Source organism: Pieris rapae, chromosome 1 (genome assembly GCF_905147795.1).
Source record: "Pieris rapae chromosome 1, ilPieRapa1.1, whole genome shotgun sequence".
NCBI classification, from domain to species: Eukaryota; Metazoa; Arthropoda; class Insecta; order Lepidoptera; family Pieridae; genus Pieris; species Pieris rapae.
The window spans coordinates 7,811,331-7,839,285 of record NC_059509.1 but is presented as its reverse complement, the minus strand read 5'-3'; the positions used below and the strand labels follow the sequence as shown (position 1 = coordinate 7,839,285).

At 34.5% G+C, this 27,955-nt stretch overlaps 2 protein-coding genes across 4 annotated transcripts in view; one reads left to right on the top strand and one right to left on the bottom strand.

The window, feature by feature from the left end:
* Window positions 1-656: 656 nt before the first annotated feature.
* LOC111003836 (exosome RNA helicase MTR4) lies at window positions 657-19,696 on the top strand. The gene is made up of 18 exons (XM_022274558.2): window positions 657-926; window positions 1,060-1,188; window positions 1,424-1,666; window positions 1,947-2,121; window positions 2,306-2,417; window positions 2,684-2,886; window positions 3,182-3,428; window positions 4,118-4,308; window positions 4,832-4,933; window positions 13,614-13,787; window positions 14,289-14,391; window positions 15,244-15,416; window positions 15,776-15,964; window positions 16,465-16,706; window positions 17,184-17,420; window positions 17,903-18,065; window positions 18,824-18,986; window positions 19,487-19,696. Exons 1-18 carry the CDS (start codon window positions 832-834, stop codon window positions 19,642-19,644), a joined length of 3,099 nt encoding a protein of 1,032 aa, XP_022130250.2. The 5' UTR covers window positions 657-831; the 3' UTR covers window positions 19,645-19,696.
* A 291-nt stretch (window positions 19,697-19,987) lies between these two features.
* The window catches only part of LOC111003820 (voltage-dependent calcium channel subunit alpha-2/delta-3), a 40,074-nt gene continuing 32,106 nt past the window's right edge, over window positions 19,988-27,955 (bottom strand). For 2 of the 3 annotated variants that reach the window (XM_045633104.1, XM_022274533.2), the window contains 12 exons: window positions 27,823-27,933; window positions 27,487-27,700; window positions 27,339-27,384; window positions 26,894-27,066; window positions 26,146-26,236; window positions 25,832-25,864; window positions 24,772-24,885; window positions 24,259-24,529; window positions 23,786-24,146; window positions 23,313-23,580; window positions 22,937-23,123; window positions 19,988-22,748 (listed from right to left, as the gene is read on the bottom strand). In XM_045633104.1, coding sequence (XP_045489060.1) covers window positions 22,647-22,748; window positions 22,937-23,123; window positions 23,313-23,580; window positions 23,786-24,146; window positions 24,259-24,529; window positions 24,772-24,885; window positions 25,832-25,864; window positions 26,146-26,236; window positions 26,894-27,066; window positions 27,339-27,384; window positions 27,487-27,700; window positions 27,823-27,933 — 1,971 coding nt within the window. In that variant the 3' untranslated portion in view covers window positions 19,988-22,646. The remainder of the gene's footprint in view (window positions 22,749-22,936; window positions 23,124-23,312; window positions 23,581-23,785; window positions 24,147-24,258; window positions 24,530-24,771; window positions 24,886-25,831; window positions 25,865-26,145; window positions 26,237-26,893; window positions 27,067-27,338; window positions 27,385-27,486; window positions 27,701-27,822; window positions 27,934-27,955) is intronic. The other variant, XM_022274534.2, reaches the window with a different exon arrangement.

Sequence of the window (27,955 nt, the reverse complement as noted above, 5' to 3'; positions counted from 1 at the left end):
CAGTGATAAAGTACTGAGTGTTTTAAGTGATTAGTGACAGTGTTTCATTGTGTGTGTTATTAGTACTTTTCTGTGCGTAATTACCAGATATTAGTGTACACGAATTCCTCATAGATTTTATTAAAATAAACCCTTGAATAAATCGACGGCAGTTTCTATCCGATCCCCTAGCTCGTAACAATAACAATAATAATTTTTGAGAGAAAATAAAGTAAACCATAATTAATTTTAGCAAACCATTTACATTTATATATTATATCACTTTGCATCTTTCCATAACGTCTACGTACATCGAAAATTATTTAGATGTTGCTCACATTCTTAAGTCCATTTTGCAGCTTTCTATTTCAAATTTACAATAATATTCTAAAGTATTTACTTTTGTTAGGTTTATTAAAGTAACATTAGAAATACATTTCATCCAGAGACAATATGACGGAACAAGGTGCTACGAACAGCAGCTCGGAGCTACGCTGTCGACTTTGCGGTAGTGAATTGACATGCCTCTTGGCTACGAACGAAGCCTTTTCGACAGTACAATTACCCAAAAGCGGTAGTGTATGTCGAAAACTTTTCGACACCAATTTGGCTAGACCCCAAGTATATTATTTATAATATTTATCTGTAGTATGCGGTCCTACTGTTCTGAACAAATTAACAAATTCTATGGTTCGCCGTTCGCAGCACATGGTATGTCTTACCGCTTACGTCTAATCCATTTGTTATGAAATATCGAACACTCCGTTGATACGGCTTTAGACTTCCTATTTGGTTATTTATAATGGCATTGCAGCACATTTAAGATTTTACAGTATCTTGAGTGTTTTAAAAATGTCCGAGTTAAAGTCTTTATTTGACTGTTTCGAAGAGCCACCTTCTAATGAAATATGCTTACAAGTTCCTAGTGTTGACAATCTGGAGACATCGTAAGTATTTTACCTAACCTGTTACTTATAAATTATTAGTAAACTTAAACGATACAGATATCGCGTCATTATTCTACAGTTACATAAATTTTATTTTTACACTACTTTCCATGTGAACCTTATTTTGTTAAAGAACAGGTGAAACAATCCAAAAAAAGAGACCTCACGAACAAGTTGAATATGCAGATACAGAAGTTCAACCAGAGGATAATAAGAAACATAAAACTGATGAAGATGAGAGTGATTTATTAGCAGATCTAAAGTAAGTACTAACAATATGTATAAAATATCATTAGAAACAAAACTCTGATAAATAAAATAACAAAACAAGTATATCTTTTTATATACACCTTTCTGTTTTAGGGACGCTTAAAAAGTAATTTATATATTGTTAGCAAGTTAATTTGTCAGCAGAAATACTATATATGTATAATCCTTAAAAGCACAAAAGTGTTAGAATTACTAAAAATAATTTTAAATTTGTCTTGTTTTTTCAGCTTAGATTTAGCTAATTCTCGAATAGTTATTCATACCCTTGAAACACATGAAGGATGCACTCATGAAGTGGCAGTGCCTCCAAATCATGAATATATACCCCTGGTTCCATTATCTAGTACTCCAGTTAAACAGTATAGTTTCATATTGGATCCATTTCAAAAGGAAGCTATTATGTGCATTGATAATCTGCAATCTGTACTTGTTTCTGCACACACATCAGCTGGAAAAACAGTTGTTGCCGAGTAAGAGTTACTTATTTTTGTCAATATTAATATATTTTTTTAAATTGATAGTAAAATGTGAAACTCAATATATTATGCTCAGTAATAAAATATTATTTTTACCTATATTTCAAAACCTATGTAAAGATAAAATATACTGTTTTGATACAAATATTTGTATACTATTTGACTTATAAATTATTTTACAAATCTAGTACTAGGGTATATTTATATTGTCATTTAAAAAAATTAATGTGTGTTTTAAATTCAGTGTAAATGAATGCCAATAATCTGTTAATAGGTATGCCATAGCATTATCCCTGAAGAAAAAACAAAGAGTTATATACACAACACCCATAAAAGCTTTATCAAATCAGAAATACAGAGAGTTTTCAGAGGAATTTATTGATGTTGGTTTAATTACTGGAGATGTAACAATCAATCCTACTGCATCCTGTCTTATTATGACTACTGAGGTACACACTAGTTAAATTTTCAACTGATTCAAACTTTAAAGAAACATTGATAAAAGTAATCATTTATTACAAAAAAAAAAAATACTGAAAATATATAATACCTAAAATATTTTTTTTATAGTAAAAACATTTACTAAGTATTGTCTTTTTTGGATTTTTTAAATAAAATTTGTTTTGACTACAGATTTTGCGGAATATGTTATACAGAGGATCAGAAATCATGCGTGAGGTTGGTTGGGTTGTGTTTGATGAAATTCACTACATGAGAGATAAAGAAAGAGGTGTTGTGTGGGAAGGTAATTTTAATATAGAAATGTTTATCAATCGTATTATGAGATAAGTACACCATAATCCACTAATAATTCTTTTTACCTGTTACTATTTCTCCTGCTATGCTAATATTTGACATATTAAAAATGATTTAAACCCTTAGTAATAATGCTGTTATCATGTGAGGAAGTGCTTACCTCTACATTTTATATATATATAGGCGAGTTGGATTTTATTCTTACATTATTTAAATATTCTTAGTTTCTAATTGAAGTTATATTATGTATTTCAGAAACTCTGATTCTTCTCCCTGACAATGTTCACTACGTGTTTCTATCTGCTACTATCCCCAACGCACGTCAATTCGCTGAATGGGTGTGTCGTCTTCATTCGCAACCCTGCCACGTGGTCTACACCGAATATCGGCCCACCCCTCTACAGCACTATATATTCCCAGCTGGTGGTGACGGAATCCATCTAGTTGTCGATGAGAAGGTTGGCAAATTTTTTTCATATAACTACTTTTAATTTTTCCTCCAAACTTACAATGTAATGTGATGATATATATTAGCTTATAAATGTCTTATCTATTCTTCAGAAAACAATGTGCATAGGTATTTTCGGAACTCGGGTGTAAACTTTACCTATACTTTACAAATAAAAATTCCTATTGTAGCAACAAAAATAGCGACAAAATCCGCTTAAAGCACATGGCAACGCAGTTGCTAGGTTATGTTTCCAGTATTAATGTATTGGTAGCCATTGCCCATACAAAATGCTTAAATTACAGGGTCAATTCAAAGAAGGCAATTTCAACACAGCCATGACAGTTCTAAGTAACGCCGGAGATGCGGGAAAGGGTGACCAGCGCGGGCGTCGCGGAGGCTTCAAAGGGGGCAATAATAATAATACTAATATTTTCAATATTGTCAAAATGATAATGGAGAGGAATTTTGCCCCAGTAATCATTTTCAGCTTCAGTAAGAAGGATTGTGAGCTATATGCGATGCAAATGGCTAAATTGGACTTCAATACCAGTGAGTACAAAGAAATAGTAGTACAGTTTTCCGATGTTAGTAACAATTTTCTAATTTATTTATTTATTAACACTTCGTTGCATTACATAAAAAGAAAAAAAAATTAAACATAATTTAATGAAAAGCAACTGGCGGCCTTCTCGCTTTAGAGCGATTTCTTCCAGACAACAGGTTTTATGCGTTTTACAATATAAACGCAAATATTTTCGATTTTTTTATACCTCGATACAGTTTAGAAAACTGTTTTCACTCTTCTTTGATAGATGAGTTAAAATTAATCATAGCGAAAAAAATCACCTTAGTATAATAAATATACATTTCTATAAATTGTTCTTTGTGTTCACTAGTCCGTTCTACGCCCTTGATTTGAGAACTGGCAGTAAATGTAAAATTAGAAGCATTTAATATGTACTTTTTTATTTACGTTCATAAGAATTTTGATTTTGAAAAATTAAGTGACGCGATCAGTTGTTTTTTTTTACGTTTTAATATTTAAAAAAAAAAAAACAGGGGTCAAACAGGCAGGAGGCTCACCTGACATATTCTTACTCTAATCAAATGCAATTTTCCTTTTATTACTAATTTGATGTGTATAATAAAAATAAAAATTAATTAATTAAATTTTTAGTTAATAATTAAATTCTTTCATGAATAGGTTTTTGTTGTTTATAACATTATGTATTTCTTAGTTGAAGAAAAGAAGTTGGTCGATGAGGTGTTCAATAATGCAATGGATGTGTTATCTGAGGAGGACAGGAAACTGCCGCAAGTTGAGAATGTCATTCCGTTGCTGAGACGCGGTATCGGAATACATCACGGTGGTCTGCTGCCCATACTTAAGGAGACCATTGAGATTCTTTTCGGATTAGGACTTATTAAGGTATGTTTTAAGTGTAATGTGTTTGAAACTGTTTTACATTGAAAAAAGGACTAAGATTAAGAAATTATATTTATCCATTTAAATTTGTTATGTAAAAAAAATATTACATATATATTGATATGTTCTCACCGTGTATTAATAGCGCGCTCATATAATCGATATTATTAAATGTAATATAATAAAGTAAAAAATTAAACCAAAATAAAAAAACAGACGCGGATATGTGTCTATTGGGACGGGACTGTTATTACAAGATCTATAAATAAAGTAATATTAAATACAAATAAACAAAATGGTTGAAGAAGCTGCCACCTTCAATCCAAAATAAAATGAAAATCTTATCTTTTCGAATGTCAGTTGACTGGATTGGGATTTTAGTTGTATTACATACTTGTATGTGTTTGTAAATTAATGTTTTTTTTTTCAAATTCAGTGTTTAAATAATTTTATTTCAATCGTTAAAATTTACACATAATAATGTATATGTGTTTTATTTAAAGAAACGTTTTTTTTTCTCTTCCAGGCACTATTTGCAACAGAGACTTTCGCTATGGGCCTCAACATGCCGGCGAGAACCGTTGTTTTCACCAATTGCCAGAAATTCGATGGCAAAGATTTCAGATTTGTAAGTTAAATGTATTAATGCTGATTTATGTGTTTAACTAACTATAGGATAAGCGAAGACATTTTATTTACAAGCTTGGGTTATTGTCGATTAGATAAGTATGATTGTTTTGTGTGATGTAACTGATGTATGAAAATTAGACTTGCAACTTATAGTATATTCGGCAGTATACATAGAATAGCCGAATATTAGGCAAAATTATTCAGCTGGATTTTAGCGTAACTTGTACAGACGTGATTGTTTCGCGTTCCTTTGTTTTAAACGCGTAAAAAATCGCACTTCATGAATACCTAATGAAAACCTCACCCTTCTAAATTTTGATTACCACAATTCAAATTACAACACATAGAATCCTCCATTTTTCCAATTCAGAAGATAATTATGAACCAATGTTCGTAATAGAATCATATTTAGTTGATAAAATAAATTGAGGGCCATGAGGGTGGTCCCAAAAATATTTTTAACTCGGCTGATCCGCGCATTCGCATTGTGAACGTGTCGTGGTTGAACATTCGTTGCGTAAGGTTAGATGCAATTTTATAGTGTTTTTTTGAGAATTTCTTGTCAATAGTTACGTCCTCCATTTAGACTATTATAGTGAGTGTTTTTGTGCGTATTCGTGAACTATTATTGTAAGGCAAGGTACAGCATCAGTCCTAACATTTCTTGTTCCCAAAACTAACAATCTATCCATCCTTACGGCTGACGTGTTTTTTTTTTGTGCCTTTCGCCCTAACAAGGAGCAACCTTGAGGTATGTACTCAGGACTTATTTTAGTATAAGATTACGTATCGACGGCCACCGAACCGTTCTTTGTGATACATAATTTTTTGGTAACAGAGCGTGGTTTCATTTTAGTTAATGATTTTTCGGTATATAAGTCCTGGGTTCATAACTTATTAATGCATATATCTTGTTATATTTGTAGGGATTATAGTGTTTTGATAGTGTTATAAATCGTTTTGTATAGTAAGTTATTAGCCGCTTATTATAATTTGCTTTTTATTTGATTTTTGTGCTATTGTTTGTACTTTTATACTTTTATATAATGGCGGTTTCGCACAAGGCACAAATAGCTGGTGTATTGCGGTGGCTAGGATCGGCCGTTTTAAATATTTCGCGAAAAGATCGCGTTCAGGCCCTTCTATCAAGAAGTGACGCGTTAGAGGATAGGATGAAAGATTTATATAAATCGTATCAGGCATTACTTGAATTGGGTTTGGAACCGGAGGTGATGGACAAGGTTTGTGCAGACATGGATCAGGCTGAGGATTTGGCTGATCAAATCAGGGAAGCCGTTGGTATTATTAAATTAAATTCGGCTACTCAGTCAAATAACCTTCAATCGAAGGATAGTTTAACTTTTTCAAGTGGTATTATAGGTAGGTTACCCAAATTAGATTTGCCCCATTTTAGTGGCGACTTAAGCCAATGGGTGGCGTTTATACATTTATTCGATAGTTTAGTGCACTCAAGGGGTGATTTAACATCTGCGCAAAAGTTGGCATATTTGTTGGCTAGTCTCACCGGGGAGGCTAAAGGGTTAGTCCAACATTTAGCACTTGTGGACAACAACTATGATATAGCCAGAGATTTACTAATGAGGCGGTATCAAAATATACGTAGGCTAGCGGATAGCCACGTAAATGTCATTTTAAATTTACATAGTAATGTGCAGAGCCACAACTTAAGAATTCAAGTTTTAAATCCTTTATTAGTGGCAATTAATGGCTTAAGGGGTTTAAATTTGCCTGTAGATAGTTGGTCTTTTATTTTGTTGCATATTACATTACAAAAACTAAATTTAGATATGCGCACCCGATTTGAACAGGCGTATGGTGGAGATTCAACCACTCATCTTCCCACGTTTGATGAATTGATCTTGTTTTTAGAGGATGAGTGTCGCAGACAGGATAATGTTCCAGCGCCGTCCACGACGCCGGCCCCAATTTCTACTAGGCCGCGACAACAGCATATGCGCTTAATGCGACGCCCTGACCAGCGAGTTTATAACGTGGCAACTCAACATTCAGGCAAATGTTGTGTTTATTGTCGAGTCCCTGATCACACCGTAGTGTCATGTCAAAAGTTTTTAGCATTACGTTTTCAAGCACGGCGAAATATTGCCCGACAGCGGAAGTGGTGTTATGGTTGTTTAGGTAAGCACCTGGCATCACAATGCCAAGTGTCACGACCATGCAAACAATGTAATGGCAATCATCACATTATACTTTGTGGTAATATGAATGGTTCACCCCAATCAGCTGCACCGGCACGGGAGTTTGTTGAAGATATGCAAAATACAGGTGATCAGTGGAATGGTGGTGTGAAGGTTAGACACTGTAGTTTTGGTCATGCTTCCAGGCACCGTACAGGATCAGGTTATTATGATTATCATCGGAGGCAGCCACCTGCAGGGGCGGGGGAAACTTAAGGTCTCATGACAGGACTCGTGTCACCTCTGATCAGCAACAACTTCCTAAGAGCAAAGATAATTATGACTCTTGTGCATCACCTGTTATTGAACAGCAACGTCGTGATTTTGTTAAGCCTTTGCCCTTTTCTGAGTGGCCTCGTTTAGGCCAGCGGGTCCCTGAACCAGAAGAATATTGACTAGGTCACGTCCCTACTAGAACTCCTACATCTCCTATTACTGTTTTGATACCCACCGCACAGATTTGTGTTGGTTCTCCATCAGGTGAGCAGGTAACCACGCGTGCGATTTTGGATTCTGGAGCACAGGGAAGTTTGGTGTCAATGGATTTGGTGGATAGGTTACAGTTGCGTATTTTCCCTGCTAGCGGGAGTATATTTGGTGTAGGTGGCTCTAAGGTTGCTGGTTTGCGGGGACAAGTTACACTTACTTTTTCTCCTGTTCAATGCTCTCAGCCACAGATTACAATTTCTGCCATAATTTTAGATAATGTTATGGGCAGACACCCACTTGTTAAATTACCATCGGAGATATTAGATTTTACACGTAGTCTAAACTTAGCGGATTGTACATTTCATATTCCAGGTCAAATCGATTTGCTACTCGGAGCAGAAGTTTTGGGAATGCTGCGGCTAAGTAAAAGCACACTTTTACAACCAGCGGGTTTAGTAGCAGTCACAACTGATTTTGGTGATGTCATTATGGGTCCTGTGTTTCCAATAGAATCTCTTAGCGTTGAAGATGGTAACTTGTGTGTGGGACTCTCACTTGCTGAAGCCATTCAACGGTTTTGGGAAGTCGAAGAGCCTCCCACAGCGGCTCGTGAAAATCCGGAGCACCAAGAATGTGAATTGTTTTTTCAGAATAACACTGGTCGTCTCCGTTCGGGTAGGTTTGTCACGAGGTTACCTTTTTTACCATCCCGACCACCTTTGGGTCACTCCAGGTCTTTAGCTGAGAAAAGGTTAACATCCATGGAGAGACGAATGAAGAGAGATTCTACTTTTCGTGCTAAGTATATAGAGTTTATGGACGAGTACTTTAAGCTCGGACATATGTCAGTTTCTGATTTTGATTGGCGCACACAGGAGCACTACTTTATTCCACATCATGCTGTGTTTAAAGGTGGTAAAATAAGAGTGGTTTTTGATGGCTCAGCGCCTACTTCCAATGGAGTTTCTTTAAATCAATGTTTGCATTCGGGCCCAAAGTTACATCGTGACATTGGTGATATTTTAACAAATTTTAGAAGACATCAGATTGTATTTGTTGCAGATATTAAAATGATGTTTAGGCAAACTGTAATTCATACTGATGACCGTTGCTATCAACTTATCTTGTGGCGTGAGAAGGAATCCGATCCAGTTACAGTATTTGAATTAAATACCAATACATACGGACTCAGATCAAGTCCTTATATTGCTATTCGTACATTGTTAGAATTGGCTGAGCGAGAACGTTTGCAATTTCCAAGAGCAGCTGACGTTTTGAATAGTGATGTTTTCGTTGATGACATTTGCACTGGAGCTGCAAATGAGAAAGAAGCCTTGATACTACGCGATGAGCTAATTGGGATTCTTAAGGCTGGTGGATATGAGTTAAGGAAATGGGTGTCTAACTCACAAGCTGTTCTTGCTGGTTTACCCGAGGATCATCAACAACATCCTTATATTTTTCAGAACGTGGACAACCCTGACGCTGTTGCAGTATTAGGTATTCAGTATCAACCGTTAGGTGATATATTTACCTTTCGAGTGCAAGACATAGATGTAATTAAATCTTGGACAAAGCGTGTAGTACTTTCAACTGTAGCCAGGATATACGATCCTAATGGATGGTTAGCTCCAGTTGTTTTTTGGGCAAAATGTTTTATACAAAAGCTTTGGTTACAAGGATTAACATGGGATGCCCCTTTAGTTGGTGAATTGTTAAGTGTTTGGGTTAGGTTTGTTTCGTCGCTTCCTGAAATTCAATTGATTAAAATTGATAGGTCTTTATTGCCACCAGGGAAATGCATAGTGGATATTCATGGTTTTTGTGATGCATCGGAAAGTGGTTATGCTGCTGCAGTTTATATTCGTTCTGTCAATCAATCTGGTGTTGTAACGGTTAAACTAGTTATGGCAAAGAGTAAGGTTGCACCGGTAAGAACACGCTTAACAATTCCTAAATTAGAGTTATCAGGTGCTGTTCTATTGACACGTTTGATAAACCATGTTAAATCCATTTTTGGCCAAAAAATGAATATTCAGAAGTGTTTTGCTTGGACTGATAGTCAGATAGTTCTTGCATGGCTGCAAGCGTCAGTTCATGTTTTGGAAGTATTTGTGGCCAATAGGGTTTGTCAAATTCAGCAATCTGTCGTGACCTTGGATTGGAGGCATGTACCGGGAGAATTTAATCCGGCAGACTGTGCATCTCGAGGTTGTGAGGCTTCAGTAATATTAGACCATCCCTTATGGTGGGCTCCAGGTTGGCTGTACCAACCCGAAAATTGTTGGCCTCGCATTAAAACGGAACTTGTTGAGCCTCTTCCGGGTTTAAGAGTTATTTCTCTTGTCGTTCAGGAATCGATAGAAAACTTAGACCCGTTACTCGCAAGGTTTAGTTCATTAGACAAATTGATTGGAGTGACCGCCTGGATTAGGAGGTTTATTTATAATTCAAGGAATCCCACAATTAAGAATATGTCAAATGTATTATCACCAGATGAAAGAAATGAATCCTTATTATTCTGGGTTCGTTATATCCAAGCTAAGCACTTTGAAACAGTCTTTGCTACTCTAAAAGGACAAGGTAAATTAAAGGGATCTGTTGCTCGGCTGAATCCATTTATTGATGATAAGGGTTTCTTACGCGTAGGTGGGAGATTACGCCATTCAGAATTACCTTATAATCATAAACATCCGCTTCTCCTTCCTAATCGAACTCCATTGGGAGATTTGATAATTACTGACAGACACGAAAAGAATGCACATGTTGGCTTAAATACACTTTTGGCTATTATTCATCAACAATTTTGGATTTTGTCAGCCAGGAGGGCTATTCGAAATGTTATTTTTAAGTGTATTCCTTGTTATCGACTTAAAGCATCCTTGACTCAACCACAAATGGGAGATTTGCCTCCAGATCGCATTACTGCTGCTAGACCCTTCTCTGGTGTAGGCACCGATTTTGCTGGGCCATTTTCCATCAAGGTTTCATCATTGCGAAACGCCAAGATCGTAAAAGGGTACCTCTGTGTCTTTGTCTGTCTTGTTACAAAATCCGTACACCTGGAGGTGGTGTCATCACTTAGTACTGAAGCTTTTATCGCTTGTTTGTCTCGTTTTGTTAGTCGTCGAGGATTACCAAACTTGATTCGCTCCGACTGTGGGACAAATTTTAAGGGCAGTGATCGTTACCTCGGAGAAGTTTATAAGTTTTTGACTGAAAACCAACTGCCTATCGAAAGTTCACTTTCTCGTCGTGGAATTAAATGGAAATTTAGTCCGGCTGGATATCCATCTTGGGGTGGAATATTTGAGGCTGTAGTGAAGGTGGCCAAAACACATATACGACGAATTATAGGAGAATCAGTTCTTACATATGAAGAACTAGCCACAGTCTTTTGTAACATTGAATCTGTTTTGAACTCACGACCACTTTGTCCTATATCTTCGGACCCAAATGATCTAGAAGCTTTAACTCCTGGACATTTTTTGATTGGGGCTCCTCTCAATGCGTTACCTGAATATCCATTTGTGGACACACCAATAAATCGGCTTTCACGTTTCCAACTGCTACAACAATTATCTCAGAGTTTTTGGAAACGTTTTAATATAGAATATCTCCATTTATTGCAGCAACGAGTTCGTTGGATAGATAAAACAGATCCGCCTAAAGTTGGGGACTTGGTTCTTATCAAAGAACCAAATATGCCACCATTATCTTGGAGACGCGGTCGCATTATTAAACTATTCCCGGGTGCAGATGGTACCCCACGAGTCGCCGAGGTCCGCGTTGGGGAATCGGTTTTAAAAAGAGCCGTGGCCTGCTTGTCACGTCTTCCAGTGGCATAACCTTTGCTACCAGCCTCCGGTTTTAGACTCAGTCATGTTAAGCCTGACTGGGACGGGGGACTGTTCGTAATAGAATCATATTTAGTTGATAAAATAAATTGAGGGCCATGAGGGTGGTCCCAAAAATATTTTTAACTCGGCTGATCCGCGCATTCGCATTGTGAACGTGTCGTGGTTGAACATTCGTTGCGTAAGGTTAGATGCAATTTTATAGTGTTTTTTTGAGAATTTCTTGTCAATAGTTACGTCCTCCATTTAGACTATTATAGTGAGTGTTTTTGTGCGTATTCGTGAACTATTATTGTAAGGCAAGGTACAGCATCAGTCCTAACATTTCTTGTTCCCAAAACTAACAATCTATCCATCCTTACGGCTGACGTGTTTTTTTTTTGTGCCTTTCGCCCTAACAAGGAGCAACCTTGAGGTATGTACTCAGGACTTATTTTAGTATAAGATTACGTATCGACGGCCACCGAACCGTTCTTTGTGATACAACCAATGACTACTTAAATGATTATAACAGAAATGAAAATATTAATATATGTATACGTAATCAATCGATTTCAATTTTTGATTTTACCAATTATTTCTCTGTGACAAAATATATTATTTAAGTATTCGATATACGGCCAAATATAGTAAAATCAGCCGAATAGGTCGAATACCGATAGTAACCGAATATGCGTTGCAAGTCTAATGAAAATATATTTTTTTTACATGTTAATGTAAAAGTGGTTTTACTTAATAATACTTTTTCAAGCGTGATTTTATACTGTAAAAAACACTTTATTTTTCAAATTTCAAACAGCCTATAATATTTCGCGGAAACTTAGGCATTGATCGGGTTAGGGTGCTGTAACACCAATTTAGGGTGTCATAAAAATCGTTAAGTTTGAGAGATGGCCACACATGCATAAAATTTACATATTATATTGTATGTACTTTTGTTTGATTAGATGTAACACTGAGACTACTTAAAAATTACTTTAAACCATACACTATGGAATTTTTTTATTCAAGTTACTCCAAGGAACTCCCTAGTGTGGCTAACGTAAGAGTAATTTTTATTATTAACTAGCTGACCCGGCAGACTTCGTACTGCCTCATCGATAAATAAAAGACCTAATCTTTTGTATAAAATGATTTAAAAAAAACCAAAATAATTATTAATGAAAAAGCATTTATTGAATAAAGCATGAAGTTTTATTATTATTTTCGATACATCATGTTGCTTACTTAGAAATCAGAGTTTTCCTGCAATACGACTATTTTCTTGATCTGTCTGTCTCTGGTCATCAGTGCGGTTAGCACGTGAGGTAGCTCTTCGCACATTTGATTGACTACGACGACCTAAGTTAGGTCGTCTTCTCCTCGGCATCGTAAATTGTAATTAATCAAAGTGAGAAAATTTCCCGCTCATTTAGCAGTAAAGTGTCACTATCACAAAAAAGAACACATTACTATCACAAAGGATCACCAAAGTAAAGAAAGTTCTCGCGCACGTAGCCACAAAGATAGATATAACGATAATATAATTTTTTCCGTGCTCTGAAATGCGACAGGATGGAATGACATATCAGTTGGTTGTCAAATCTAATGTCAAATACATATTGAGATTGCGTTCAGAATTTAACTTAAGATTTATAATTTAATTTGTCTTTATTATTATTGATTTATCTTTCGATTTCTATATAGTCTTATTAAAAAAATAATCGGACAGAGTAACAACTTAAGTTAGCTAAAATAAAAAAATAATCGGACAGAGTAACAACTGAAGTTAGCTAAAATTGTGTTTATTTTTGTACTATGTATTTTGAGACTATGCAATTTTGTCGCGTTCGCGATTCACTTTCACTTTTATTGAGTTTCAGAACGCGATATTAGGTCCTCCAACGCGCACGCGAATTTGAACTTTATGCAGCGGTAATAAATTACAAATTGACTCTCCAATTTATTTAGAAAACGTTTGTATGGGAAATAGAAAAATGCTGTTTTGAGGATTTTCCCGGCAATTATTCGAATTTTTCTCACCTTTTAAACCTTCCCTAGACCTCCACGAATAATTCAAGACCAAGATAAGATAAATCCGTTCAGCCGTTCTCGAGTTTTAGCGAGACTAACGAACAGCAATTGATTTTTATATATATAGATTATCTAAATGAGGTGTTTAAACATGATTTTCCAGATAACATCAGGCGAGTATATTCAAATGTCTGGACGTGCCGGGCGTCGAGGATTGGACGACAAGGGAATTGTTATTTTGATGATTGACCAAAAAGTGGCTCCTAACACAGTGAAGTCCATGGTTCAGGGAAAAGCTGATCCTATTAATTCGGCCTTCCACCTCACTTATAATATGGTAATTTATTTATACTATTGTGAGATAAAAAAAACTATTTATGTGATTTTTGTGATGAAAAAAACATCTGTTTGACACCAGTAACCCAGTTTTAAATTTAAAAAAAATATTATTTATTCAAATACGAATTTATTTATACCCTGATATTTGAATTATACTGCTTATAACACCTAAATTCGACATCGTAAAGTTAGGTCTAGGTGGCCTGGAAATCGATAACTATGTTCAAGTTGTATATTCTAGTATTGTTATATTACACTACTGCATTATTGTTTTAGTTTTTCCATGCGCCAAAGAAGTATAACTTCTAACGTGTGTACATAAGTACACACACTCTTTTTTTATTCAGAGTTTAAATCATACATTATTGTTTATCTGTATAATATTATATTTATAGATCTGGCAAAAAAACGTTCTGTCACTAACTCGCCAAGTTTTTCTTCTACAAAATGATTGTAAGGGTAATAATAATAATGCTATGTTCCTATTAATAAATTTCAGGTGTTAAATCTATTGCGAGTGGAAGAAATAAATCCTGAATATATGTTGGAAAGAAGTTTCTTCCAATTTCAAAACCAGGCCGCTATTCCAGATATTATAGAGAGTGAGTTAAATTTATTTTCGTTAGAATACCCTTAAAAGAAAACCCTTATAAGTAAAAAATAACTGTGTCAGGGTTCCCAGCTCTTCTATAAACAAACTTAATTCTAAATTACTTAAAATAATTTCATTATTTAACCTTATTTTATTTACTTTTTTCATCCGTTATCAACACGCCTGACTGCATGAGTAAGTGTGTGTGTGGAAATGTGTGAGTGAGTGAGTGAATTTTGTATGAAATGTATTTGTATTATGTTTGTTACTCTCCGCACTAATGGTTACATGGGGCTCTGAAATCGCGCTAATTAAATAATGTATTTATTTAAATATTATAATTGTTGTAGATATATTTAGTTAAACATTTTTTGTATGAAAGGTTGACTATTGGCTAAGCTACTAAAAGTTATGTGTTGAAAAATACGACTCGTGTTACAGTTATCGGTTCTAGTCCTAACCCATAGACCTTTCATTCTAAGTGCGAATTTAACACTCGCTAGTACGGTGAAGGAAAATATCGTGCGGAAACATAAGAAATATAGGAGGTTTACTTGACACTCAAAAAGTCGACGGCAAATTTCAGTCACAGAAGGCTGTTTTTTATAGATCTACTTGTCTGTCTGTCTTGTCTTGTATAAAAAAAAACAAGTACAAAAGCGAGGTCAAGGACCTTTCTTCTAGCCCGATAGAGTTTTTTTATATTATATTAATTTTAACCCAAAACAATTCGGATATGCGCTTCGGTTTCGCACACAAACAGTCACGCAGTCTGATCATACCAGATATACATTTTTTTTTCATATTGTTTAGCACAGACTAACACGACTTATACTTCACTGACAATTAACTCTAATTTCAGAGGTTAAAATAAAACAGAAAGAATATGACGCGTTAGGCATAGAGCAGGAACACTCTATAGCGTCGTATTGTGCTCTTCGTTCACAATTAGATCTTTTGGGAGCTCAATTCCGCTCTTTTATCACACGTCCTGAATACCTTAAGCCATTCCTACAGCCCGGACGACTTGTTAAGGTAATTACTTAAACTGGGTTTATAGGTGTTTTCTAATGGAATAGCTTACTTAAAAGTTACTGATTTCATATTATTTATTGAACCTTAGTTTTTCAGAAATTTGTTGACAAACATATTACATGTTTAGGATAATAATATATATTTTTGTGCATAAGCACATGTGCTAAAAGATACGATCACCATTCTAGCAATACGTAAGTACGTACGTACATGTATGGTAGGTACGTATTTTTTTGCGGATTAGGTATTATAACTATTATTTTGAAGGTGTAGTTTAAAAATATTGTTAAATGGATTCGCCCGTATAGTTCACGAAGTCCTTTCTTTTTATAAACTTTAAAAGAATACGTTTTTTTTAGATAAAAACTGAAAAACACGAATATGACTGGGGAATTATAGTGAACTTTAGGCAAAAAACAAAAGGAAAAAAAGGGAAACACGAGAATCCCTTAACAGCTGAAACAGTCATATTAGTGGATACCCTGTTACATGTGAAGAAATCAAGTGGAGACGATCCAGACACTAATGTTCCATGTCCACCTGGTGAGGTCAGTTCTACAGATTACATATGCTCTTTAATAATGTTAATACAGGATATTTTTTTTCCGATCATTGGCGCAAGTTTTTAAGGGATGACCACAGATTCTGTACTTGTTTTGTGAGAATTTTTTTCTAAAAGCCAAGTAGGTGATCAATTTTTTTGCCTGACCTCCGACGAAGTGAAATCCAAATTCATGGCCTCCAAATTCTTCGACTTGTCTCTCGTCTTCGCTATTATTTTCCAAACTTTTCCAGCATCACTTTTTTTTTCATCTTCCCAGGTTTCTGATGGGTGTCCTCTCTTTTTATTCCCACTGGGTCATTCTGATTCCATCCGTTATACCCCACTTTAACTCTTTTGAGTGACGCAACATCTATTGCTCTGCTTTTCATTTTTCATTTCCGAGAAAGCGGAGCGTTCTATTACTCGATTGAAATTGAAAGTGAATATGTACAGACACCTAAAGATTTATTAAGATTAATTTACTTAAAAACACTTTTTTAACAGACGGGAGATGTTGAAGTCGTTCCAGTGCTACACACTTTGATCAATCAAATAAGCTCGCTGAGAGTCTATTATCCAAAAGATTTAAGGCCAGCGGATAGTAGGAAATCCGTACTGAAGACAATTAATGAAGTGAAAAAACGTTTTCCCGACGGACCACCTTTGTTAAACCCAATAAAGGATATGAAAATTGATGAACCGGTGTTCAAGGAGTGTGTGGATAAAATCAAATTGTATGAAGAGAGGTAAGCTTTGTATAGTGAATGATATTTAAAATTTAAATGATGGTATCAAAAGATTTCTCTGTCTATTATATTATAGATAATCTCTCTATCTATACTTTGTACATCAGGAATAGTAATGATAGATATACAAGTCGGTTAATTTGTGTAATTTTGTCTTAATAAATAAATTATTGTGTTTATTGAATAAAGACTTGTCCGTCGTTCAAAACAATAATTGTTTAAATAAAAACAATAATTGTTTTGGTTCCGTAGTCATGTTGAACAAGTACTTTCTTAAAATGACGTATTAAAACAATATTTTTATTAAACACGTTGTTGAATAAATTAGCTACTATGACGTTACAATATGGTGCAAATATCATATCCATTTAGATGCTACGTATTATGCGTAATCTAAATAATGAGAGCCTTGGAATTGTCGAAAATATAAGTAAAAGTATTTTTAAATATTCATTTTACATACATACTATTTTTAAGGTTATTTGCTCACCCTTTACACAAAGACAAGAATCGAGGAGCGCTTACAGCCGCCTTTGAAAAGAAACAAGAAATATTTGAGGAACTAAAGCAAGCGAAAGGTGAACTTAAAAAAGCGAAAAGTATTTTACAAATGGACGATTTAAAGAAACGCAAACGTGTTCTTAGACGAATGGGATATTGTACTATGTCTGATGTTATCGAACTCAAAGGACGAATTGCCTGCGAGCTCAGTAGGTAAGTGTTTCTCAATGGAAATATGTTTTTATAGTTTTTTTTGGAAATAGGGTTTGTATACTATTATTTAATGAAATCCCAAAGGTTTTTTCTTATCACTGCCTTTTAATAAATTTAAAAAGGCTTACTGTAGAGATTATCTAGTTGATAAAAGGGCCTGAGTGCAATAGATATGTAACATATTCGTGCCTTATTCGTGTTATTGTTTTCTTTTAGTTGTGTTACTCATACCTATAAAAAATATCTGTAAAATAATCTAAGGATTCTTAAAATTATAACTCGTATTGTATATATATTTTTATTGCATAATTTGTATCTGTGATCTGTCTGTCAAGTTTCCTTGATAAATAAAATAAATCACTTCATAGATAAATTACCTTACTGAAGATTTTATAAAAATAATGTTTTGTGATTAAAAAGTACTAAATTATAAATATACCTAAGAGTTTGGGGTTGTGCTTGATAGGATTAATTTTCCACAGTGCTGACGAGCTGTTATTGACCGAGTTAATATTTAATGGAGTTTTCAACTCATTGACACCAGAGCAATGTGCGGCTCTAGTAAGCTGTTTTGTCTGTGATGAGAATTCGACGCAGGCTTCTGCCACTGGCGAGGAGTTGAAAGGTGTTTTAAGGCAATTACAGGTTGGAGATTTTAAAATAATGTTTGTCACACACACATTTAAGTACTTGCACACACACGTACACACACGTTGCGTACGTACACACAAACAGTAAAGACGCTCTTATTAACGTACACGTGCTTTTGTTATTAATAGTCTCATCACAACGTGTTTTGTTAATAGTCGCGAACTAATAGAAATAATCATTGTGACTCATACTTTATTCTATATATAGAATTATAAATAAAACACAAGAAAACATGCTCATTATTTTTTTTTTTTTTTCTAAATCTATGTTGAGGATATTATTATAGGTTTTAAATTATAATTTTTTATAGTTGCATACATAAATCCAACGGTAATTCAAATGCAAACAAATGTATCGTTAAATTGACGCTATGAATAGGGCATTTCATTTGTGGTAAAAATGGGCATCAAATGTGCTGTTGCAAAAAATCTATCCAGTCCGTATGTATGTAATAATAATAACATTTTATTAACATCACAAAACTAAACATTAGCAGAAAAATAAAATTAAGTGAGACAAAGGGTGTAAATAAATGGTAGGACCATCTAAAAGGCGTTTAGTCCAGTCAGACGTAAAAACTACCAATTTGAAAAATAAAATAGAGAACTTAACTGTATACCTACTGAAATAATTTTCTGTTGTAATATTTTTACCTTAAACAATAGTTCTTATATATTAAGTAACAAAAAACCCAAAAGGAATTAAAGCGTTTGCCACAATATTTAGCTCTAATATAGTTATTTGTGTTACAGGAATATGCTAGAAGAATTGCTAAAATATCAATAGAAGCCCATATGGATTTAGTAGAAGACGAGTATGTAGGCAAATTCAAATGTACGATCATGGATGTTGTACTCGCCTGGGCGAAAGGCGCTAATTTCCTGCAAATATGCAAGATGACAGATGTTTTTGAAGGTAAATAAAATAACAACTCTTAAAAATTTACGAGTTAATGAGTTTTCATGTTCATATAGACAATATACAAGGAACTATAATGCAGTAATTTATTTATAATATTTACAGTAGCGACTGTTTCATTTTCTTAATCTGCCAACAGATTTAATTTTATACCAAAGTGCTCTAAGGGTCCCCCTTAAAAAATCTTTAAGGGTCCCCCATAAAAATCGTTTTGTTTAAATAGATTTTATTATTTAAACTGTCTGCACCTACGGTAAAATTTAGAAATCATATTTATGGTTTAACAGTCTTGCATTTAAATACATTAAATTTGTTTTTTTGACGTTCATAAGTGTACATGTTACCAACATGAATAAATGATTTTGAATTTGTTTCTCCTAAAATACAGGGTACCTCTTACATGAGCATTAAAATATATGCATAGGTACAATCGTGCTAAATGCTAAAAATAAAAACATTGAATTTCGTTAATATTTATTAATTAAATATTATTTTAGGTTCAATAATCCGGTGTATGCGTCGCCTAGAAGAGGTATTACGTCAGTTATGCCAAGCGGCCATTAATATTGGTAACGTTGACTTGGAGAACAAATTCAGTGAAGCCATTAAATTGCTCAAACGTGACATTGTATTCGCCGCCAGTCTTTACATGTAGTTATTACAATCAAATGTAATTATGTTTTCTAATAAATCATTACTTGTCTATATTTTGACTTTCATTTATGCAATCCAGCAAAATAAAATATATCCATAAATCCAATACTGATTAAATTTTTCATTAAAATTATTTATTTTGAATTTAAGTTGATCGCCTCTTTGTCGCATGAGCATGTGAAATCGTAAAACTCAAGCCGAAGACAAGCATTCTATTGTGATTTGTCTAATGCAGCGCGTCTACGAATATTTCATACCCTTTGGAAGAATTATCTAACCCTTACTTTTAACTTCAAACTAAACGTAGTGAAAAGGAGGATAAGGTGATAATGAAAACACAGACACACAATGTTATAAGAGAACTTTATTTATTGTAATTACGGTTTATCTATAGCGTGAACTGGCAAGTAACACAAAGAAATATTTGTCTAGAATTACACTAGAGAACCATTTCACAGTCGGCCGTGTCATAGACAACAATACATTTACTAACCAAATAAACTGACGGCGACATTGACTCACGAATTTTCAATTATCCACAAATTTCGAGTATTATCTAAATTCTAGAAGCGTTAAGGGCACGATAGTATATTAAAAGGATGAAACAAACGGATGTGTTTTTCTAGAAAAGTGAATACACCGATGAATCGAATGGCGTACATCACCATCTTAAAACTTACCACAATTACAAACTTTATTAAAAGATTTAAGAAGACCTCATTCAAAGACGCACTGCAAAACAATAGGCTAAATAAATAATTGAGTTTTACTCTATCCTTTTATTTCTCTACTTACGCTACGATGATATATAAAGCTACTATGGCGGATTTTGAAATTATCCTAGATTGACTGAGGCCTCCTTAAAACGACTTTAGGACAACAATCGAAAATATACTAGAAATCGCTTATTTAGTATTTGGTGCCTGATTTGATATGTCCACGAAATAAACGCGAAATTAATACTAACCGTCTAGCTATTATTGCGTAACTAAACGAGGTATCTTTTGTGTCTATGATAGAACTAAGCCCGCGCTGTGCAACTCGAAATATACGCACGCGAGCGTCCCTATTCTATAGAGTATACTATTATTATCATTTTAATACTTAGTTAGAGTAAACACGCCTCACGACTGCTATGGAAGACTCGACGCTTACAAGAAGCACTTTCAATACATTATTCGTTAACACTCACCGGTAGAAACGATTACATTTTTATTGACTCCTTACTGTATAGTTTATACAAAATGTACAATATTTCAAAAGCTTTCTTCAACAACACTGTAAATACATACGGATACAACATTATGAATACAATGGAACCACTGACAATCTCTGGAATGTCCAAACTTAAGTCACGTTTGTGATTACATTCGTGAAGGAACGCTATTTACTTCACATTATGAGCTATGTACGATGCTATATATTTATCTTTAAATTAGAAAAATCGTGACTTAAATAGTATGTTAAAAAAATGATGTTCTTCGTAAAACCATTATTATCTGATAATAAATAAATAAATAAATAAAATAAATAATTTTTTGTAACCTCAGTGCTCTCTTTCTATTTGCCATCAATACATGTATTTTCGTTTTAATGGGCTTGCTTTTGTCCAAGCAAAAATAATATAATTGGACACTTGAAATATAATACTGCTGTATTTGGCACACAATGTGAGAAATACTAAGTAATTTGTACTATTTCAGAGCTTTGCGGACATTTACAGATTATATTTTATATATAAAAATGGACAACAGCAAGCACTCAAAGTTATACACTTAGAATACCATCAACGATTAATTTTATACGAATACAATAGCAACAGTATAGACAAGTAAAACGTATTGTACAGGGAAAAATGTTATAGCGAGACTGATCGTTCACAATAATTGATATTAACAGCATTTATTGAATTTAGGAAAATAACGCTTTATATACCTCCATGACATATGTAAGTACATCTTTTATATAAATTGTAAATGACCAAAGATACGTTTAATTAAATTAGTGGCACACGTTATTCGTAGGCCATAAAAATATTGATATGTACAATAAAATACGAGAACTTTAATTTTCTCAAATATTATTCAAAGATTAGGCGTGAAAATCCCTAGCAACTACTTAGTGAAGTCACTGCAAGGACATCGAACAGTAAAAGTCGTTGAATATATTAGACCATCGAAACTTTAACTGAATGGCTATATCTTAAGATTATTTTCTCATAGATTAAAAATTTATCCTCAATAACACGATGTCGCTCACAGCAACAACTTATTTTACATAGGCACACATAAAATAATACTCTATAAATGAAATTTAGCTCTATATACATAAAGAGTATATTTTCAATAAGTATGATCTGGAGAAAAAACTGAATCATGATCAACACAGGTAAATTTTTCTAAAACAGTAATTACTTTAGGTTAAATCATTTATCACCTATTAACATCTCTATAATTTATAAGATCTTCAAGTTAATCTTAATTAAATTTAACAAGATATTAGTTACCTACCTATACGCAAATGCATCGTAGTTATAATATGAGAACTGAACAAAGAGGGAAAACTTTCTAAATCGTATCTTACCTTAAAATAAATAATCCTGTCTCAAAACAAGATCAAAAGTTCACTTGGTCGGACCAAAACTTCAGTCGATAAAATTGATCAAAACTCCTAAGCATTTCTCGTAGACTATACTGTAGTAATCGGTCTTAGACATTTAGACATTTCTGGAAAATAACTCCTCATTACTCGACCTCTTAAAAAGTATTTTCAGAATATATGTAACTGTAAATTATTTCCTGAAAACGTCTACTCCTTAGAGTATTACCAGACATTAGTTTACGACAAAAACAGTCCAAGCATCGTCCAACAACACACGTGATTCGAACACAACGTACCTACATCGACTCGCTGAGCTTTCTTGATCTAGGTAAAATGATAGTGATATGAAGAAATTCGATATGGTTATGGAAAGCTATTGCGGTCGATTTAAAGGCGGGATAGTCACGTGACCATTGAGAGGCAAAGCCGCAGTAATAGAACACAAGAAAGTGCGGTTGCTGCTTCCAATCGACCGGCGCGTCCACAGGACTGGATTTCGATTTCCTAAAAAAAAAGGTAAAATAAATTTAATCGCGTCTATTAGAATTATTTTTTAAATGTAAAATAAATAGCTATAAGATAAATAATAAAGCTATTTCAGCATGTGAACCTGTTCTGTTGTAGTAGTATGTTTTTCAAACTTCCTATTGTTACATACACACTCCAAATAAAATTAAAATTTAACTACCGACCTCAGGGTGGTAAGAGACGCATGAGCGAGGTCTGCGGCGGTGAGAGGCGCGCGGGGGGCGGCGACACGCAGCACGGGGCGGTGCCTCCCGAGCACGGACGTCCAGTCTTTTTGCACCGCATGGGCACAACGTGTCTACTACTAACAGGATCAGGTTGCTGTGCGGGATTTTCTGCACGCTGAATGGCCTGGGAAATATTAAGTTCCAATAAGATAAATGTCAAACTCACCAAAGCGTTAATCATGCGTGCATCAGGAGTTTAATCCATTCAGTTCTCCTTCTATTAGGAGGATATATTCTTCTATAGGATTAAGTCAATTTTCTTACTATTGTATTTGTTTTTCACAAGTCAATTGACGAGTCCATTGGCACTTACCTTTCGCAGCCAGAGTTATGGCAATTAGTCAGTTTCCCTTTCAGCGGTTGTGCTGCGTTTAGCCTCGTCGACTGCAGTGTGAAGAGCTCAGCACTAGTATCGCAAGGCCGTACAGCTGCCGATCTTGCAGCTTCTCGTGGAGGTTCTCTTGGCATGTGTGGTGGCGGAGCACTAGGCTCATGATTAACATCACCTACACCGTCTATAATGATCTCGTACGTGCCATGGTCTCGTTCTAAGTCCTCTTCTCCTTCATAGTCTTCGTAATCTATAGAATACGCAACGTTAAACAAATGCCCTAAAAGATCAATATATACCGTTCATTCCTTCTTTATCGAAACATCGTAAATGAACGAACGTAAAATGTAAAATGAACATCTTCATTCTTATACAGTTTTTATAGGGCTAAAGGGGAGAAGGATCGCTAATTATTAAATATAACTGGTGCTCACGTGCAATTTAAAAGCACTTACCGCTTTCATCTTCCGTATAAGGATGAGCAACAATAGAATCCCATAGAGGATACCACACTGCTAACAAACGAGTTAAATATCCACCGAGCCAAGATAACGGCTTCATTGGTGTCAACTTATTTCCGTCTCCACTGAATTGGTTTCTTGAATCTGGACACCGCCCTTGGTGATCATGAACTATAACTTTTTTGTAGATTTTGTCTTGAACCAAAGAATCCATTATAGTCCCGTCGACCTGACCGAAGAAACGTCCTGTTTGTGATACGTCCTCTGATAGAATGATAAAGCCATTATCATCTAAAATATAGCAGTCAAGTTCGTCCCCGGCACACGTCTTTTTGCAGACACTTCCGGCAGTGCACTGAAACAGAATAGAAAGTATAATACGCCCTGAAGACGCGCTTTTATCTAAATTTGGTAGGTTTTAAATTACACATGGTATACAGTTAAGAATATTTATTTAAGATAATTACCGTTGATGTTACGTTCAGAAAATGTTTAGCCAACGAATCTAGTTGAAAGTGCAGACCCACAACAGCAGCTGGAGCCCTATGACCCCTTGATTCTACAAACACGGCGTGTGTCGCGAGCACTAAAGGAGGCTTGCCATTGAAGTCATCGGCCTCAGAGCCATCACGGAATGGCACCGAGAAGACAAAGCTCTCTGGTTCGATAGAGTGGTGTTCTACTGCGCGACGATACCATTCAGAATCAAAAGATCGCGCGTATTTCTCGCTAAAATGTCTGAAACGTAATTTATTATTGTCACAATGTGATTAGAGATAGAAGCTATAATATTGTATACAAGTTCGTATGACATATATGTATATGACGTCGAAAACGTGTTTATTGTGTTATGTATTTCATCAGTCTAGTTATAATAAATTATAATTAAATATATCGGTTGTTTTACGTTATGACGAAATGCTGTACTTTGTAATGTAACCAAAAAACTGAATATCTGTTTATTGCTTAAAATTACTCACGGATCGACAGAGTCGGTAGATCTCGTTGTATTTACATTTTCCGTCCATCTAAGAAGACCACTGCGTGTTGCAATGAAGGACATAGTAACCACGAACTTGTGGAAGCGGCCTTGCCTGTAAAAAAATAGTGTCTTAATTTCTATTTCATATATTTTTGTAGTTGAATTCCCACATTCACTAGACACTAGCTTCCGCCTGCAGCTTTGCCCGCGTTCGACATTTGTCAGTTGTTCTTCAGTTACCAAACATTCGGTTATTAATTATACACCTAAAAACTCTATAGTTTTTGAGTTGATGGCGTGCATACAGGGAGACACGGCTGAGGTTTCCATTTTATAAGATGTAAGAAGTAATTTCATTTGGCAATTATCGTTTCATTGCAGCATTGAAGCTGTACTTGTGTTGAATATCTTAACTTAAATTTTTTTATAAAACTAAACTTTTATTCAGCTTATGTTTATGTAAAATAACAATATCGTAAAAAAATAATATTACTTAAATGTCATCTTATCTTATCGATATTTAAATATAATACATAAAATTATTTATATAAGAGCATCATGGACCGATGCGATTCGTGTAATATAATTATACAATAGTATGATATAGTTTGCTGATAAAGAAGCGGCGATAGCTATCAAAATTAAAACAGTGAAAATAAGAAATTCCTTGGCAGCTTTTAAAACATGATTAGCTTACATCTATTTACCTGTTTCCTTGAAAGCTTATTTTGTACTCATAACTTAGTCTAAATAGAAATATAAATAGGTGTTGAATAACGTATTGCACTAATTTAGTTACTTCTTACAAAGTTTACATTGTTTTAATTGAAAGTTAAATACTAAATAAAGTCATATATATATCATATAAAACCATAAACTAGCGGAGTAAGCTAGACTAGCCATTACCAATTACCATAGATAGAACATAGGAGCCTACATATTGTGCATTGTACTCTTAAACATTTTTTTATTTATATAAAGAAGTATACAATCATGAAAGGGGTTTACTTAGTATTTAATAAGTCATCTAGCCCAAAATGCCGATAATTTTACTTTACCTTGTCAATAATGCCATTAATGTCGCTATGGGGCTATTTGTGTGACAAACATAAAATATTAGTGATCAGAAGAATATTGTGCAGTTTTCAAAACATGCAAACGTAAAATAACTACGTTATCTCGTTTATTTCCCTAAAAAAATGCTTGCATTCTTCAGATAAAAAGGCGTGTTCAGAATTTTACTTCCTTCTTTTTCATATTTTAAAAACAAGGTTTCGAAGGTTTCTTCAATATTGGCTTTGTGCCTTAATTTCTTTTCATATTTAAACTTTCATTATAAATAAGCATGCTATATAACAAACGTTTAACTTACTGTGAGTGGTGGCTAGCATGTCCAGTATGTGCGTCTAATTCTTTAATTACCATTGCGTCTCTAACTAAGGACTGAACTAAAGTTTTGTCGCCTGAAATGAAAGAAAACTCATTTTAAGAATAGTTTTTGTATATGTATACTAAAACAAAATTAGGATATTTACTATAACGACAACCTTTTTAACGAGTTGAACTTCTAGTGATTGCACTATTGTATTGAACAATATCCGATGTGAGAAGATTACATAACCGTTTTCATTAATTTTTCAGTTTGAACTATAATTTTTTTAGTAGGTATTTGTAAACATATTTTATGATGAGAGCAGTGTTGGCCTAGTGGATCCAGCGTGCGAGGTCGTAGGTTCGATCCCTGGCTGTGCACCAATGGACTTTCTTTCTATGTGCGCATTTACCATTTGCTCGAACGGTGAAGGAGGATGGAGGAGGAACATCGTGAGGAAATCGACATGTCTTAGACCCAAAAAGTCCACGACGTGTGTCAGGCACTGGAGGCTGATCACCTACTTGCCTATTAGATTTAAAAATTGATGACGAAACAGATTCAGAAATCTGAAGCAAAAACCTAAAGAGGTTGTAGTGCCACTGTTTTTTTTTATTTATTTTATGTTGCAATGTCTATTAAAAATTAAAAAACCTGCTACAATTATTAATTAAAATACTTATACAAAGCTTACAATTATACCTGCTTATGTTTTTATATGTTCTGTGTTCAAATATATAATACTTACAGTAATAAGAGTCTCTCTCTTGTTTCTTATGCGCGTTGTGAAGTGTGAGTGCGCGCGGGCGCAAAGACATCCACTTCCAGCCGGGGCGTCCGGTACGCGTCAGAAAATGTAATAATTGCTCCTCTGGAGAGTTAAACGTTTGGTCTGAAGTTGAAGCGTATTCGCAGTACACCCTAGAATTATTTTTTTAATTAGGAATGCTCTGTTATTGGTAAATGATTGATAAAACAATCAAGTAAGTGTCGTCACACTTTAGTATAATCATGATGATATTAAGCCTTATTTATTGAACTATATTTGTCGAGTATTAATTAGCCAGGGTAGCTACCACCCAAGTCTACTATATACAAGCTGCAAATATACACTACAGTTGCTTACCTTCTAATTTCTATACTTATTATTTATTTTTTATAAAAATAACATGTTTCCAATTATTACAACTTACCAGTCTGGATGAACTTTCCAGTTATCGCCCTTAAAATATTCTGTAACTGAAACAAAAACGTCAAGGATAAAGTATGTAGAAAATTTGCTTCGTGTCTCTTTCTTTGGTATGGTAATTTTGGGAACTAAATTATTTAAAAAATACATACTATTTATAGGACTATGCTTGATTTCCTGCTCCGCTTGCAGTTCATACATTCCGTACCCATCAGGCAACACGGCGGCGAGGGAATAAGGAGTGTCTTCCACTGGGCTGTAGAAATATCGCTGGCGACGCGTTGCTACCCGGCGCATACCGTCGTATTGTACTTTTACGCCTATCTCTGTTTCACCCTCTCGCTGCTCTATCATGTCGTGGCGCAGCTGAAATTGTAATTGTATTTTAATAAATATACAAAAAGGTTACAGAGTCCCAAAGTTTTAGAAAGCTTTTTATTATTTGAAACAGAAATAAAATCAAGATAACGTGCAAATATACAACTTACGTCAAGTAAAAGGGAGGTAAGATTAACACGGGAATTTTCATCGGAGTCGACGAGTAATTCCACATCTGTGAGGTCTATACTTGAATATAGCGGACGCAGCGTCTCTGTATACTAGAATACAATAGGTATTTAA